An 18,234-nucleotide genomic window follows, 5' to 3' on the forward strand; every position below is an offset into this window, starting at 1 on the left:
CACCTTCAGGGGAGGGGAACCAGTGAGTGTAGAACTGAACCCAGCCAGAGTCAGCACCTTCAGGGGAGGAGAGGGAGGGGAACCAGTGAGTGTAGAACTGAACCCAGCCAGAGTCAGCACCTTCAGGGGAGGAGAGGGAGGGGAACCAGTGAGTGTAGAACTGAACCCAGCCAGAGTCAGCACCTTCAGGGGAGGAGAGGGAGGGGAACCAGTGAGTGTAGAACTGAACCCAGCCAGAGTCAGCACCTTCAGGGGAGGAGAGGGAGGGGAACCAGTGAGTGTAGAACTGAACCCAGCCAGAGTCAGCACTTTCAAGGGAGGAGAGGGCGATGGAGGGGAACCAGTGAGTGTAGAACTGAACCCAGCCAGAGTCAGCATCTTCAGTGAGAAGGAAAAAATGTTGGAGGTGGTATAATGGGTTTGAATTTTAGCACAGGGAGTAGGGAGAGTGTGAGACGGTGATTTACAGCTGTGGAGAAACCAGAGAGGAATGTGTGTACCATAGAAACTAGAATTGTCCGATCTGAATTTCTATCCTGTCCTTAGTGATGATTTTGGAAACTCCTTTTACAAGGTATTAGAAGGGGAGGGTTTGCAGATGGGAAACTCGAACCAAGCATCACATCAAGATGTAACAGTCACTCGATTCACCACAACCTGAATATCATCATCCTTTGAATGTGGAAGGAGAAATGTTTGTCTGTTCTGTCTGTGGGAAAAGATTTCAAACATCAGTGTGACTGGAAAAGCACCGAGACGCACACAACCGAGTGAGAGTGTTCCAGTGCACTGACTGTAGAGCTTTAACTAGTTACACAGCCTGAAAAAATATCACACCATTCATAGCGGGAAGAAACCGTACACGTGTTCTGTGTGTGAAAGGCTTCAACTGATCATCCAACCTGGAGAGACACAAGGTCATCCGCACCACAGAGAAACTGTGGAAATGTGGGGATTGTGGGAAGGAATTCCATTACCCATCTCAACTGGAAATTCATCGACGCAGTCACACTGGGGAGAGGCCGTTCACCTGCTCCATGTGTGGGAAGGGATTCACTTGTTCATCTCACCTCACTGATCACCAGCGAGATCACGCCAGAGAGAGACCGTTCGTCTGCTCTGTGTGTGGGAAAGGATTCATGAAATCATCTCACCACCTGAGACACCAGCGCACTCACACTGTCGAGAGGCCATTCACCGGCTCCGTGTGTGGAAAGGGATTCACTAATTCACCCCACCTTCTGGCTCACCAGCGAGTTCACACTGTCGAGAGGCCGTTTACCTGCTCTGAGTGTGGGAAGGGATTCACTCAGTCATCCCACTTCACTGCACACCAACTTGTTCACACCAATAGGAGACCGTTTAAATGTTCTGTCTGTGAGAAGAGCTTTAAAAGCAGAAATTATCTGATGGTACACCAACGCATTCACACTGGGGAGAGGCCGTTCACCTGCTCCATGTGTGGGAAGGGATTTACTAGTTCATCCAACCTGCTGACCCACCAACGCACTCACACTGGGGAGAGGCCGTTCACCTGCTCTGTGTGTGGGAAGGGATTCTCTGTGGCAGCCAGCCTCACTGCACACCAAGTTGTTCACACCAATGAGAGACCGTTTAAATGTTCTGACTGTGAGAAGAGATTTAAAAGCAGAAATGATCTGATGAGACACAAACGCACTCACACTGGAGAGAGGCCATTCACCTGCTCCATGTGTGGGAAGGGATTCGCTCGATCGTCCCACCTACTGAGACACCAGCGAGTTCACAAGTGACTGCAGGGGTTGGATTCTGCTCTTACTGCAGCTGTTAATCACATCCAGGACTGAACCATGTTCATTCTGATTGTTGGGCTTTGTTTTCCCTGTAACTGAGCTGGAGGTTAATTTTATGGATATCTGACAAATAAATCAGCTTTGGTTCAAGCACACATTGTGCTGATTCCTTGATGTCTCCAAGATAAGAGGAGACTAATCGATATCCTGTTACCGACTGTTCCATTTTTGGGCCTTATCTCCTTTGTTCAATAAAGACTTGTCCTTATGTAGCACCTCACATGACCTCAGGACCTCGTGCTTTACAGCCAATAGGATACAACAACGTCAAAGTACATTTGAAGTGCATTCACTGTTGCAATGTAGGAAGTGCAGCAGACAATTTGCACACAGCAAGCTGCCACGAACAGCGATGTGATACTGGCCAGATAATCTGTTTTAGTGATATTGGTTGAGGGATGATGGAGCCTCAATTGAGCGATTCATCTAAAAGATGGCAACACAGACAGTGCAGCAATCCCTCAGTACTGCATTGGAATGTCAGCCTAGATTTTGTGCTCAAGTATCTACAGGTGGACTTGAACCCACAACCTACTGACTCAGAGATGAGAGTGCTACCACTGAGCCACAACTGACACCCGATCATTACTCACGATTATTTCAGTTCGCATTCCTTCGGTTACTCTCATGGACAAACCCTAGATTTCTATATCTTTCAGATTGTCACTCCTAGCCTTGGTATCCAGGGAAGGTATCGGTAAGACATCCAGGTACCTGCCCTGGGAGTGTTTGATGGGACAGTGTGGAGGGATCTTTACTCTGTATCTAACCCGTGCTGTACCTGCCCTGGGAGTGTTTGATGGGACAGTATAGAGGGAACTTTATCTGTATCTAACCCGTGCTGTACCCGCCCTGGGAGTGCTTGATGAGACAGTGTGGAGGGAGCTTTACTCTGTATCTAACCCGTGCTGTACCTGCCCTGGGAGTGTTTGATGGGACAGTATAGAGGGAACTTTATCTGTATCTAACCCGTGCTGTACCCGCCCTGGGAGTGCTTGATGAGACAGTGTGGAGGGAGCTTTACTCTGTATCTAACCCATGCTATACCTGCCCTGGGAGTGTTTGATGGGACAGTATAGAGGGAACTTTATCTGTATCTAACCCGTGCTGTACCCGCCCTGGGAGTGCTTGATGAGACAGTGTGGAGGGAGCTTTACTCTGTATCTAACCCATGCTATACCTGCCCTGGGAGTATTTGATGGGACAGTGTTGAGGGAGCTTTACTCTGTATCTAACTCTTGCTGTACCTGCCCTGGGAGTGTTTGATGAGACAGTGTGAAGGGAGCTTTACTATGTATCTAACCCGTGCTGTACCTGCCCTGGGAGTGTTTGATGAGACAGTGTAAAGGGAGCTTTAATCTGTATCTACCCCATGCTGTACCTGACTGGAGAGTGCCTCAGGCAGACACTAGGTGCTCAGAATACCCCAATCTCCAATGCTGATATCCACCACCTCGATGAGAACATCATTTAACCCAAAGATAAGAGAAACCCATCAGTTCCTCCCCCGGACACAGATCCGGAGGAACAGTGAGTGTCCCGAACATTGTTGTACAGTGTGCTCGATAGTTCCTCCCTGGGTCTGAGCCTTTTGGTGATGATTTGAATTTGATGCCCTCGAGTTACTGACTCACCGACTGGTGGAAATAGTTTTTCCTCATTTACCTGATTACATCTTGAACACCTCCCTCAGATCACAAATTAAGTTATTTAGTTATCAGGGACTTGTTACCAATACCTTTCCTGGATACCAAGGCTAGGAGAGGCACTCTGGGAAGGTATGGGGAGCTGGGCTTTGTACATGAGAGTAACCTTTGTTCTAATGAAAAGATCCCAGTTTCTCCAATCTCTCCCGATAACTAAAGCCTCTCTTCCCTGGTAACATCTCAGTGAATCTCTCGGCATCCTCTCCATGGCCTCGTCATCCCTCTGGTATAAGATGTCCAAAAGCTAACACAATATTCCAACTGCAGCCTAACCAATGATTTGTTCAGGTTTACATATCCTCTGCCCATTTATACACTACACCCTTATGTATAAAACCTAGGATCATGTGCTTTTTTAACCACTTTATCAACATAAAATGGCTAAAATACATTGACTTAAATATGTATTATAGGAAAGAGAAGTTTAGTCTAAGTTAGAAACTCAAACAATCGATTCACTGAAGACAGGTCACCATGGCAACACTGATAAGACATTCCATTTACTGAACCCATTTGTTGGAATCTGTAATCAGATCAGGGGAAAGAACAGGTCTGTCTGTTAGTAACCACAATATAAGCTTAAGCCAGAGTGAGGAATAGAATAGGTTAGATTAGAATGTGTGATGTGTAGATCTATAATTGTGAAACTATAAGAAATAACAACTAACAGCAGGCAGAGTAGTTTAGGGTTAATGAGAAAATTACTGAAGAAAAGTAACTGCTGGGAACCAGGGAAATGTCCTTGCAAATCACAGATTAGAGAAGTTCCAGCTGTCCTTTCCCAGCTTCCTGCCAAAACCCAGCAGAGAAGACACAGAAGAGTCCGGTGCCAGAGATGGATCATTGCAGGGTATAAAAGTGAGGGGAGACTGATGTAAGGGAGCAGTCAGGACTGGAGACACCAGAGATCAAGCTCAGGGCGCCCGAGGTTCCATCCAGTGGGCTGACCTCGTGTCAGTTACTGTGGACATGCGGGACTTGCATGTTTACTCTGATTGATGGATCAATATAAGATATGGAAGAGGACAGAGAATCTGTTCATCTTATATTTCTTAATAAGGTATTAATGTTGCTGACAGTCTCAAACCTACTAATTAACTAAACATGGTATTAGCTACAATCAAACCAAACATCACGTCAAGATCTGACAGTCACTCCATTGAGCAGGACCTGAACATTATCGGTCTTTGAATGTGGAAGGAGAAATGTTTGCCTGTTCTGTCCATGGCAAAAAATTTCAAACATCAGTGTGACTGGAAAAGCACCGAGTGAGATTGTTCCAATGCACTGACTGTGGAAAGAGCTTTAACCAGTTACGCAGCCTGACAAAAATGAGGCTTCAACTGATCATCCAATCTGGAGACAAGGACTCCCGTACCACAGGGAAACCGTGGGAATGTGGAAAGGGATTTAATTACCCATCCCAGCTGGATATTCAGTGACGTATTCACACTGGGGAGAGGCCACTCACTTGGTCCATGTGCAGGAAGGGATTCACTCTGTTATCCAAGCTCCAGACGCACAAGCGAGTTCACATGGGGGAGAGACCGATCACATGCATTGAGTGTGGGAAGGGATGACTTCAATCATCCCATCTTCTGACACACCAACTTATTCACACTGTTGAGACTTCATTTCAATGTTCTGACTGTGAGAAGAGCTTTAAAAGCACAAAGGATCAGCTGACGCACCACGTACTCACACTGAAGAGACCATTCACCTGCAGAGTGTGGGAAAGGATTCACTCAGTCATGCTCTCTGTTCAGACACCAGCGAATTCACGCGGAGGAGACTGTTCACCTGCACTGAGTGTGGGAAGGGATTCACTCAAACATGCTCTCTGCTGAGACACCAGCGAGTTCACAACTAACTGCAGCATTTTGGATTCTGCTGTTTTTGCTGCTGTTAACCACATCCTGGACTGAATCATGTTCACTATGGAAATCATGCTTTATTTCTGCTGATATTAATAACCCCTATAACTGGGCTTGAGTTTAATATTCTGGATAAATATTAAATAAATCAGCTTTTTTTCAAACACAGTGTGTTGAATATTTGATTTCTCCATGATAAGAGACTAATTGATGTTCTGTTACCCACTGTTCCATTTTTGGGCCTTTTCTTACTCTAGATTATTTCAGTTCTCATCTAGTTCTCATTCTACCACATCAAATCCCAAGCTTGTTGTGGGTGTGATGTAGTGTCTCACTTTACACTTCTCTGAAGTTCTGTTGACCCATCCTTTATAGACCTATCTTGCATAAGATTTTAAATCTGTTATTTTCTGTACCATTTAACCCTTTTTGGATCTGATTTTTTTTTAAACTCCTCCACACATATTGCATGTGAGACCCTTTGAAATGTTCTGATCTTTGTAACTCTCATTGCTGATCTCGTTGATTGAATCTCTTGTTGCTAACATACCTTGCACTATTTCTTTAATCAAGATCATTGTTTCAAATACTTCCTTTATCAGTTCATTAGATCCTCCATTGACCCATGTCAATAAACTTTGGTTCAGGCTGGGGTTTGGGTGTAGGTTTAGGGTTAGTGGTTGGGGCTATTTGTGGATAGTCAATACGATGTTCGGTTTATGAGTTAGTGATTAAGGTTAGAAACTACAATTGACAACACCGTGTTACTAGACGCGTCGATTTTAATTTCATTTTTTTTAAACCACACGCAGACAAGTCACAAAACAGCCTCATGAATTGTTCATTCCAGGAACCTTCTTTCTGACCGAGTCCACTTTCCTCCAATTCTTTCACATCTCAACATTTCCGACAGAAAAAAACATCAGGGACATTAGACTTTGGGATTTTGGGACAAGAACAGTCAGATCCAGATGTTGTGCTGGTTACATCCAATTATTGGCCTGTCTGAAAAGGGCTTCTGACAATAACCTGTCACCAGGCCCCACCAGTCCCCGTCTAATTCCACCGTCACAACTTCGTCCATTACCCACCTTCCGCCCTCACTACAGCTGGATTCACAACCACAACCATTCCCCATACTGAGGCTCTCCCATTCCCATTTTGTAGTCTGTGTAAGTGGTCCCTGGATTTGGTGTCTCTGTGTAAGTGGTCCCTGGATTTGGTGTCTCAGTGTAAGTGGTCCCTGGATTTGGTGTCTCACTGTAAGTGGTCCTGGATTTGGTGTCTCAGTGTAAGTGGTCCCTGGATTTGGTGTCTCAGTGTAAGTGGTCCCTGGATTTGGTGTCTGTGTAAGTGGTCCCTGGATTTAGTGTCTCAGTTAAGTGGTCCTCGATTTGGTGTCTCAGTTAAGTGGTCCTCGATTTGGTGTCTCAGTGTAAGTGGTCCTCGATTTGGTGTCTCAGTGTAAGTGGTCCTCGATTTGGTGTCTCAGTTAAGTGGTCCTCGATTTGGTGTCTCAGTGTAAGTGGTCCCTGGATTTGGTGTCTCAGTGTAAGTGGTCCCTGGATTTTGTGTCTCAGTGTAAGTGGTCCCTGGATGTTGTGTCTCAGTGTAAGTGGTCCTAGACAGACTAGAAGGAATCTTTCCCCCAGCCACAATGACGTCACACAGATTGACCATAGGGTTTAAATCTCTGGCGGGTTTGTGATTCAACAGCACTTCTTCACTGGGACTGAGGCAAACCCACAGCCCAGCAAAGCGTTTAGCACAGAATGATCCCACACAAATCTATTCCCCACTAACACTGTCCACATTCATTCACCAGAAACAGCCCAGTGCCCGCGGGTAACTGCACTCAACGTCTGACTTCAGTTAAACACACAATTCAAAACACTGTAAAGAGTAAACAAACCTCATTATAGTTAGCAGAATCTATTCGTGGTCAGTGTACCCCCTCACCCCAGAATAGTCCAGATAAATGGGTCATTTTCAGATGGGCAAATTGTAACTCGTGGAGTGCCACAGGGATCACTGCTGGGAGCTCAACTATTTACACTTTATGTTAATGACTTGGATGAAGGGACCGTGTGTAATGTAGCCAAATTTGACGATGATACAAAGACAGGTGGGAAAGCAAGTTGTGAAGAGGACACAAAGAATCTGCAAAGGGATATAGATAGGTTAAGTGAGTGGGCAAAAATTTGGCAGCTGGGGTATAATGTGGGAAAATGTGAAGTTATCCACTTTGGTCGGAAGAATAAAAATTATTATTTTAATGGAGACTACAAAATGCAGCGGTACAGAGGGATCTGGAGGTCCTTCTACATGAAACACAAAAAGCTCACCTGCAGATACAGCAATTAATTCGGAAGGCAAATGGAATGTTCACCTTTATTGCAAGGGGATGGAGTATAAAAGCACGGAAGTCCTGCTACAACTGTATAGGGCATTGGTGAGACCACACCTGCAGTACTGTGTACGGTTTTAGTCTCCTTATTTAAGGAGGGATATACTTGCATTGGAGGCAATTCAGACAAGGTTCACTAGGTTAATTCCCGAGATGAAGGGATTGTCTTATGATGAAATGTTGGGCAGGTTGGGTTTATACTCATTGAAGATTAGAAGAATGAGAGGTGATCTTATTGAACCATATAAGATTCTGAGGGGGCTTCACAAAATGTTTTCCCTCGTAGGGAATCTAGAACTAAGGGGCATAGTTTCAGAGTAAGGGGTCGGATATTTGAAACAGAGATGGGGAGGAATTTCTTCTCTGAGGGTCTTGAATCTTTGGAATTCTCTGCCCCAGAGAACTGTGGAGGCTGGGTCATTGAATATATTTAAGATTGAGATAGACATATTTCTGAACGATAGAGGAATCAAGGGTTATGAGGAGCAGGCAGGAAAGTGGAGTGCCCACAGTCAGAACATTTAAAAGGTCTCTCATCAGTGTGATCAAGTTGGTCTGTAGTGAGTTGGGATGAACAAGTGAATCTCTTCCCACACACGGAGCAGGTAAATGGTCTTTATTGCGAGCTCGCTGGCATGTCAGCATGCTAGACAATTGAATCACATTCAACATAAGGGCAGTTGAACAGCCTCTCCCTAGTTTTCAGCGTTTTGTTAATTGAATCCCTTCCCACGGTCCCCACATTTCCACGGTTTCTCCGTGGTGCGGGTGTCCTTGTGTCTCAGGTTGGACGATCAGTTGAAGCCTCGTCCACACACACAACACGTGTACAGTTTCTCCCGCTGTAAATGGTGCGCTGTTTTTCAGGCTGTGTAACTGGTAAAAGCTCCTTCCACAGTCAGTGCACTGGAACACTCTCACTCGGGTATGTGTGTCTCGGTGCTTTTCCAGTCACACTGATCTTTGAAATCTTTTCCCACAGACAACCATTTATTCTTCCACATGCAAAGTCTGATGATAGTCAGGTCTTGATGAATCGAGTGACTCGGTCAGAACATGAGGTGATGTTTGGTTTGTGTTTCTCGTTTGCAAATCATCCCGTTCTGATTCTCTGTAAAGGGAGTTTACAAAATACATCACTGTAATTATTGATAGAAATTCAGAACAGATAATTTTAGTTTCTATAGAACATTTTTTACTCTCTTGTTCCCCCAAAGCTGTAAATCCCCATCCCACACACTCTCCCTCCTCCCTGTGCTAAACTCCACACCCATCGCACCATCTCCATCATTTTATCCTCCGCTCCCAGTTTTCTCCCTCGCTCTACTCTGGCTGGATTCAGCTTAAAGCTCCTGTGTGCAGAATGAGAATAAAAGCAATGAACTGATGATTTTCTCTCCTGGACACTGGGCTTATTTTCATGGACCAATAGAGTGATACTGTGTTGCCCCAGGGTCACCAGACAAGAATCAGAACAAGGCTTCCTTTCAGGGGCCACTAATATGGGGAGAAACATGTCGTCCAATCAAAGTGACAGAGATCCTGAAGCCCCGCCCACTCTTTGTTCCTGCCCAAAGTACTGCGCAGTCGCAGTGAGCCTCGCCCTGTCCAGGCTGGCGGCCTGTGAGCCCGCTCCCCCGGGCGGTCACTCACAGGGCCCGTCACCGGGGGGCAAACACGGGGCCTGTGGGCTCTTATTTGGCACCTCAGGCCCACACCAGGTGTTTATAAAGCTTCTAAACCCACCCACAGGACCAATCCATCCCCTGCACCCACAATCTGATAATTTTTATCCCAAGTAATATCGATACTATCTTGTTTGCTGCTACATTGGCAGAATCCTCTTCTGTAGTGAAGACAGAAGCAATGTACTCATTTAAAACCTCAACCATGCCCTCTGCCTCCACACGAATATCTTCTTTTTAATCCCCACCCATCCCTTGATTAAGGGGACAGATCAGACAGCGGTTCTGAAACAAACACTGCGGCCCGATAAGACAATCGGCTATTTATGCAGAATGTTAAACCCCAGCCTGGAACAGCAGTTTACAAAAGCCCTGACTGAGAGTCCAGGATAGAGACTCTCAACATTCTCTCCTCCTGGTTCCTGGCCCAGGGAAAGGCCGCGCATGCGCCCTGCTGCCCCCCCCGGAGCCTGTCACCGGGAGAAAGCCCCGCAACTGCCGGGGACCCCGCTCGGGGAAAGGCCGGAGCCGCAGGTTCTTGTTCGGGGCCTGAGGCCAGCACCGGGTGTGTGTGAAGCGGATAATGCAGAGTGTTGTCTCTCGGGCCTGGGCCCACACTCGGTGTATGTGAAGCCCGTGGAGTTTATTAACCTGCTCCCTCCCTCCGCCCATCTCTCACCCGCTGTCGCCACTCCACCTCCCGCAGCCCGCACATGCTCAACTCACACTGCCCGGGTGATTGACGGCAGCTCCCAACCAATGGGAAGAGCGGGGATGGGACTGGAGGACCGAGCGCGCGGGTGGTCCTCCAACCAATCGGAGTGTGTGAGGGGCGGAGCTTGCAGCTCCCAGTGGGCAGGGCTGAGCCCGGATCTCCCTCACTGTCTGAGCATGCGCGGGCGGGGAAGACATTGTTGTTGCGCACAGATGGACGCGCATGCGCGGTACGTCTCGATGTGTCACAATGGCACCATACAGACCCGGAGCTTTCCTTTCATCATCATCATAGGCGGTCCCTTGAACCAGGATAACTTGCTTCCACACGAGGTCACAGATGTTTCAACGAAGGACCCGATGTTCCAGTCCTGAACTCCAATTGAGGGGGTGGAAGATGCCTGTGTGTGGATTAACGTGTGCTGAACGTTGCACACCAGCCACCACACGGGCTTGACAGAGCTAGGTCTTGGTCCAGTGGCAAAGGGTAATGATTGATGGATGTTTTTGTGACTGGAATGATGTTTCCAGTGGGGTTTCGCAAGGCTCAGTACTGGGTCCCTTGCTTTTTGTGCTTTATATATCAACGATTTAGATTTGAATATAGGGAGTATGATTAAGAAGTTTGCAGACAACACTAAAATTGGCTGTGTGGTTATAATGAAGAGGAATGTCATGGGCTGCAGGAGGATATCAATCTACTGGTCAGGTGGGCAGAGCAGTGGCAAATGGAATTTAATTCAGAGAAGTGTGAGGTGATGTACTTTTGGAGGGCTAATAAGGAAACATAGAAACATAGAAAATAGGTGCAGGAGTAGGCCATTCGGCCCTTCTAGCCTGCACCGCCATTCAATGAGTTCATGGCTGAACATGCAACTTCAGTACCCCATTCCTGCTTTCTCGCCATACCCCTTGATCCCCCTAGTGGTAAGGTCTTCATCCAACTCCTTTTTGAATATATTTAGTGAATTGGCCTCAACAACTTTCTGTGGTAGAGAATTCCACAGGTTCACCACTCTCTGGATGAAGAAATTCCTCCTCATCTCGGTCCTAAATGGCTTACCCCTTATCCTTAGACTGTGTCCCCTGGTTCTGGACTTCCCCAACATTGGGAACATTCTTCCTGCATCTAACCTGTCTAACCCCGTCAGAATTTTAAACGTTTCTATGAGGTTCCCTCTCATTCTTCTGAACTCCAGTGAATACAAGCCCAGTTGATCCAGTCTTTCTTGATAGGTCAGTCCCACCATCCTGGGAATCAGTCTGGTGAACCTTCGCTGCACTCCCTCAATAGCAAGAATGTCCTTCCTCAGGTTAGGAGACCAAAACTGTATACAATACTGCAGGTGTGGCCTCACCAAGGCCCTGTACAACTGTAGCAACACCTCCCTGCCCCTGTACTCAAATCCCCTCGATATGAAGGCCAACATGCCATTTGCTTTCTTAACCGCCTGCTGTACCTGCATACCAACCTTCAATGACTGATGTACCATGACACCCAGGTCTCTTTGCACCTCCCCTTTTCCTAATCTGTCACCATTCAGATAATAGTCTGTCTCTCTGTTTTTACCACCAAAGTGGATAACCTTACATTTATCCACATTATACTTCATCTGCCATGCATTTGCCCACTCACCTAACCTATCCAAGTCACTCTGCAGCCTCATAGCATCCTCCTCGCAGCTCACACTGCCACCCAACTTAGTGTCATCCGCAAATTTGGAGATACTACATTTAATCCCCTCATCTAAATCATTAATGTACAGTGTAAACAGCTAGGGCCCCAGCACAGAACCTTGCGGTACCCGACTAGTCACCGCCTGCCATTCTGAAAAGTCCCCATTTACTCCTACTCTTTGCTTCCTGTCTGACAACCAGTTCTCAATCCATGTCAGTACACTACCCCCAATCCTATGTGCTTTAACTTTGTACATTAATCTCTTGTTTGGGACCTTGTCGAAAGCCTTCTGAAAGTCCAAATATACCACATCAACTGGTTCTCCCTTGTCCACTCTACTGGAAACATCCTCAAAAATTTCCAGAAGATTTGTCAAGCATGATTTCCCTTTCACAAATCCATGCTGACTTGGACCTTTCATGTCACCTCTTTCCAAATGCACTGCTATGACATCCTTAATAATTGATTCCATCATTTTACCCACTACCGATGTCAGGCTGACCGGTCTATAATTCCCTGTTATTTCTCTCCCTCCTTTTTTAATAAGTGGGGTTACATTGGCTACCCTCCACTCCATAGGAACTGATCCAGAGTCAATAGAATGTTGGAAAATGACTGTCAATGCATCCACTATTTCCAAGGCCACCTCCTTAAGTACCCTGGGATGCAGTCCATCAGGCCCTGGGGATTTATCGGCCTTCAATCCCATCAATTTCCCCAACACAATTTCCCGACTAATAAGGATTTCCCTCAGTTCCTCCTCCTTACTAGACCCTCTGACCTCTTTTCTATCCGGAAGGTTGTTTGTGTCCTCCTTAGTGAATACCGAACCAAAGTACTTGTTCAATTGGTCCGCCATTTCTTTGTTCCCCGTTATGACTTCCCCTGATTCTGACTGCAGGGTACCTATGTTTGTCTTTACTAACCTTTTTCTCTTTACATATCTATAGAAACTTTTGCAATCCGCCTTAATGTTCCCTGCAAGCTTCTTCTCGTACTCCATTTTCCCTGCCCTAATCAAACCCTTTGTCCTCCTCTGCTGAGTTCTAAATTTCTCCCAGTCCCCGGGTTCGCTGCTATTTCTGGCCAATTTGTATGCCACTTCCTTGGCTTTAATACTATCCCTGATTTCCCTTGATAGCCACGGTTGAGCCACCTTACCTTTTTTATTTTTACGCCAGACAGGAATGTACAATTGTTGTAGTTCATCCATGTGGTCTCTAAATGTCTGTCATTGCCCATCCACAGTCAACCCCTTAAGTATCATTCGCCAATCTATCCTAGCCAATTCACACCTCATACCTTCAAAGTTACCCTTCTTTAACTTCTGGACCATGGTCTCTGAATTAACTGTTTCATTCTCCATCCTAATGCAGAATTCCACCATATTATGGTCACTCTTCCCCAAGGGGCCTCGCACGAGATTGCTAATTAATCGTCTCTCATTACACAACACCCAGTCTAAGATGGCCTCCCCCCTAGTTGGTTCCTCGACATATTGGTCTAAAAAACCATCCCTTATGTACTCCAGGAAATCCTCCTCCACCGTATTGCTTCCAGTTTGGTTAACCCAATCTATGTGCATATTAAAGTCACCCATTATAACTGCTGCACCTTTATTGCATGCACCCCTAATTTCATGTTTGATGCCCTCCCCAACATCACTACTACTGTTTGGAGGTCTGTACACAACTCCCACTAACATTTTTTGCCCTTTGGTGTTCTGCAGCTCTACCCATATAGATTCCACATCATCCATGCTATTGTCCTTCTGAACTATTGCTTTAATTTCCTCCTTAACCAGCAATGCTACCCCACCTCCTTTTCCTTTTATTCTATAAACAGGCTATAAACATTAAGCGGTAGGCCACTTAATAGTGTAGATGAACAAAGGGACCTTGGAGTGCTTGTCCACAGAACTCTTTTTTGGGGGAAACGAAAACAGTAAATCGTGGCCCCCCGATCTGGGGGACGCACCAGACATTTACAAGGTCCTTCTTTTTTGTTTTTTGTATTTTTTTTTGTTTCTTTTTTTTTTTTAAAGTTTTTTTTTGGGCACTAAAATCATATATATTTTTCCCTACAAGTGCCCCCTACAAAAAGGGAGGGGACACTAAAAACACCGGCAATTAAAACAAATTAAACTTTAAAACATAAAGTCAAATTAAAATTTGGTTGCCGGGCGTGATGATGCACTGCAGTCCCTCCGGTGCCCACCTCTCGCGGAAGGCCGCGAGCGTACCGGTGGACACCGCGTGCTCCATCTCCAAGGACACCCTGGCGCGGATGTACGTGCGGAAGAGAGGCAGGCAGTCAGGTTGAACGACCCTCTCGACCGCCCGCTGCCTGGACAGGCTGATGGCACCCTTGGCCGTGCCCAGGAGCAGTCCTACGAGGAGGCCCTCGGACCTACCCGCTCCCCTCCGCACAGGGTGCCCAAAGATCAGGAGTGTGGGACTGAAGTGCAGCCAAAATTTCAGGAGCAGCCCCTTTAAATAAGAAAACAGGGGCTGCAACCTCATGCATTCAATAAAAACATGGAACACGGACTCTTCCAGACCGCAGAAATTGCAGGCGGCCTGGGAGCCCGTGAACCGGCTTAAAAATTTATTGCACGGCACTGCTCCGTGCACCACCCTCCAGGCCAAGTCCCCGATAAATACTGGGAGGACTCCCGCGTAGAGTGCCCTTCATCGGGGACCCCCGCCTCCTCCGGACGGCAAGATGGTATGCCATGGCGTGTCCGGACGGCAGGCGAGGATTTCAAAGGTGAGAGTGTGCAGGAGCAGCCCGTACAGGAAACCCCTCCGCGCGGAACTGAAAGGCACGGAGGGGATTTCCTCGAGGCGGCTCAAGTTGTGAGGTGCCGGCTCCCGAGGGAGGTTCCGGGGTTTGGCGCCGATGAGGAATTCCGTCCGGACGGGGGTCAGTTCCGACGGGATCTCCCCACGTGCATGAGCCTCCTCGATGCACCTAACAGAGTCAGGGCCTAGAGCTGTTTTTAGCGACTCGATGGCATCGGCCGCGCGGCGGACGTTGGCGGAATTTAGGCGCTGCGCCAGCGTGTCTGGCGCCATCCAGCCCGCTCCTCCGCCATCGAGCAGGTCCCTGACTCTGGTCACCTCACCAGCCACAGCCCTCTCGTCCGACCGCCACCTAAAACCTCGGTCGTGGAGGTACGGATTCCCGAGCAGCGGCTCCTGCAGGACAGCCGCCATTCCAGCCGGTGGAGAGCTGCGCTTGGTGGAGACTTTGTTCCAGACCCTGGTGAGTTCCTGGTAAAAGACAGGCAGCTCCTGGAAGGCGGTCCTGATGCCCCCCAAGCTCACAAACAGGAGCTGCGTGTCGTAGTTGAGACCGTGCTGCTGGCGGAAGAAATACGTCGCCAGAGCACGCCACCTAGGAGGGGGCTCAACGTAAAGGTATCTCTGCAGGGTCTGAAGATGGAATATCGCGAGCTGGCTGCTGACGCACACCAACGACTAACCGCCCTCCCCAAGCGGGAGACTCAAGACGGTGGCAGAGACCCAGTGCTTCCTGTTGTTCCAGAAGAAGTCCACCAGCTTCTTCTGTATCTTGGTGACAAACGCAGGGGGAGGGGTCAAAGTGACCAGCTGGTACCACAACATGGTGGCCACCAGCTGGTTTATGACTCGCGCTCGACCCCTGCAGGACAGCACTCGGAGCAGTCCTGTCCAGCGCCCTAGGCGAGCGGCGACCTTGGCCTCCAGCTCTTGCCAGTTCGCTGGCCAGGCTTCCTCGTCGGGGCTAAGGTAGACTCCCAGATAGAGGAGATGGGTCATGCTCCAGGCAAAAGGCCTGAGCTCCTCCGGCAGGGAGTCCACCCGCCACTGACCCACCAGGAGTCCGGAACATTTCTCCCAGTTGATCCTGGCAGAGGATGCGGCCGAGTAAATCTCCTGGCACTCACGCATCCTCCGCAGGTCAGCGGGATCGTCTACCGCGAGGAGCACGTCATCGGCGTAAGCCGAGAGGACGACCTCCACGCCCGGCCCTTGCAGAGCCAGTCCCGTCAACCTCATCTGCAGGAGGCGCAGGAAAGGCTCCACGCAGATGGCATATAACTGGCCGGACATGGGGTAGCCCTGGCGCACCCCTCTCCCAAAGTGAAGGGGCGCCGTCAATGACCCGTTAACCTTTATCAGACACTCCGCGGCGGTGTACAAAAGTCGGATCCGGGCGACGAAATGCATCCCGAACCCGAAAGCGCGCAGATTTCCGAACAGATAGTCGTGATCCACCCTGTCGAACGCCTTCTCTTGGTCGAGAGATAGGAAGGCGGCCGACAGACTAGCCTCCTGGGAATGATGGATAAGGTCCCGGACCAGATGGATGTTATCATGGATTGTCCGGCCCGGGACCGTGTAGGACTGGTCGGGGTGGATCATGTGGTCCAGCACGGCGCCAAGGCGAGCAGACATCGCCCTGGCGAAAATTTTGTAGTCCGTGCTGAGGAGGGAGACCGGGCGCCAGTTCTTAAGGAGGCGGAGATCGCCCTTCTTAGGCAGCAGGACGATGACTGCCCTGCGCCAAGAGAGGGGCATCTCCCCGGTCGCCAGACTTTCCCCCAGGACCCACGCGTAGTCGCCCCCCAGGACATCCCAGAACGCCCTGTGGAACTCCACGGTCAGCCCGTCCAGCCCCCGGGCTTTTCCCCTCGAGAGCCGGGCGAGGGCGCCGGTCAGCTCCGCCAGGCTTAGCGGAGCTTCCAGATTTTCGGCGCCCTCCGGGCTGACCTTCGGCAGGTCCTCCCACAAAACTCTACGCGCTTCCTCGCTGGACGGCTCCGGAGAGAACAGAGCCCCGTAATATTCATGGGCCCTGTTGTTGACGCCCTCCGGATCCGAGACGAGAGAGCCGTCGTCGGCCAGCAGCATCAAGAGCTGCTTACGGACACTCTGTCTTTTTTCCAGCTGGTAGAAGAAGGGGGAGCCGCGGTCCAGATCCCGCAGGAACCGGATCCGCGACCTCACGAATGCGCCTCGGGACCCGACGCGCTGCAGGTCCTTCAGCGCGGCCTTCTTCGCTTTGTACACCATCCACAGGGCCGGGTCCTCGACGACTTGACTGAGACGGGACTCCAGTTCGAGCACCTCTTTTTCTAGGCGCCCGACCCTGGCTGCCCGCCTCTTGGTCGACCCCCTCGCATACTCTTGACAGAAGACGCGGACGTGAGCCTTGCCCACGTCCCACCATAGCCTCAAGGAGGGGAAGCCCCCCTGCTTCCTACTCCAGTCGGCCCAGAAACGATGGAACGAGTCCTGGAACCGTACGTCCTCCAGCAGCTGGTTGTTAAAATGCCAGTACGCGGACCCCGTCCTCACGCGGAGCGAAGCGATCTCCGCCCACACCAGGTGGTGGTCCGAACACGGCACCGGCCGCATGGAGGCCGCTGGGATGCAGGAAACGTACGCCCGAGACACGTAAATGCGGTCGACTCTGGACCATCCTACTCCAGGCCTCACCCAAGTAAAGGCGCTGCAGTCGGGATGGAGATTTCGCCAGACGTCCACCAAGTCGAAGGACCCGACCAGGTCCCTCAACTTCTCCATCGCCGTCATGCTCTGCGGGGCACCAGAGCGGTCCCTCGCCTCGAGGGTGCAGTTAAAATCCCCCCCGACGACAAAGCAGTCGCCGACGTCGACGGAGCCAAGAAAAGCGGACACCTCTTCGAAGAAGCGCGTTTGCTGCGGTCCGGGCTGAGGGGCGCACACGTTCATGAGATGGAGCGGCACGTCCCCCAGGCGAACCATTACGTGCAGCAAGCGGCCTGGCATGGGCTCCTCGACCCCCAAGATCTCCGGCTGAAAATGCGGGGCCAACAAGATGGCCACCCCACAAGAAGTGGTAGTGAGGTGGCTCATGCGGACCTCTCCTTGCCATTCCAGGAGCCACGTGGCTTCGTCTCCCGGAACGGTGTGGGTTTCTTGCAGGAAGCACACCGCATATTTCCCCTCCCGCAGGAGCGAAAAATTGTTAAATCTACGGCGTGCCTCTCTGCCGCCGTTGATGTTGAGGCTGGCTATGGTTATCTTCATGACTAGAGCATAGTGCAACCTCTACCTAACCTATTGTGGGGGGTGGAGTGGAGTCGTTTGTTGACCTCCACTCCTTCAGCAGCCCAGCGAGGAACTTTTTGAGCCGGCGCAGCTCAAGGCCTTGTGCCTTTGATAAGGGCCCGCCCGCGGCCATGGTTTTAGCGGCGGCGCGGACGGAAGCGATGAGCAGCCCCGGCTCGGACCATCTTTCCCGGGCCAGATGGGTTCGGTTGCGGCGACCCTGGCTCTGGACCAGAAAGTCCCGGAGTTCCTCTACGG

The 18,234-nt window shown here is 49.6% G+C and overlaps 1 protein-coding gene and 1 long non-coding RNA gene across 2 annotated transcripts in view; one reads left to right on the top strand and one right to left on the bottom strand.

Annotated features, from left to right (window-relative positions):
- The window catches only part of LOC139274123 (zinc finger protein 665-like), a 78,287-nt gene extending 72,709 nt beyond the window's left edge, over positions 1 to 5,578 (top strand). The window contains exon 8 of the mRNA XM_070891166.1: positions 895 to 5,578. Within this exon, the coding sequence (XP_070747267.1) occupies positions 895 to 1,772 (878 nt within the window). The 3' untranslated portion in view covers positions 1,773 to 5,578. The remainder of the gene's footprint in view (positions 1 to 894) is intronic.
- A 2,842-nt stretch (positions 5,579 to 8,420) lies between these two features.
- Positions 8,421 to 10,251, bottom strand: LOC139273614 (uncharacterized). Its single transcript, XR_011595251.1, has 2 exons — positions 10,184 to 10,251; positions 8,421 to 8,930 (listed from the first exon to the last, which is right to left on the bottom strand). It is a non-coding gene; the product is annotated as an uncharacterized lncRNA (long non-coding RNA).
- Positions 10,252 to 18,234: the final 7,983 nt, after the last annotated feature.

The sequence above is a fragment of the Pristiophorus japonicus genome, chromosome 9 (assembly GCF_044704955.1).
Source record: "Pristiophorus japonicus isolate sPriJap1 chromosome 9, sPriJap1.hap1, whole genome shotgun sequence".
In the NCBI taxonomy this organism is placed as follows: domain Eukaryota; kingdom Metazoa; phylum Chordata; class Chondrichthyes; family Pristiophoridae; genus Pristiophorus; species Pristiophorus japonicus.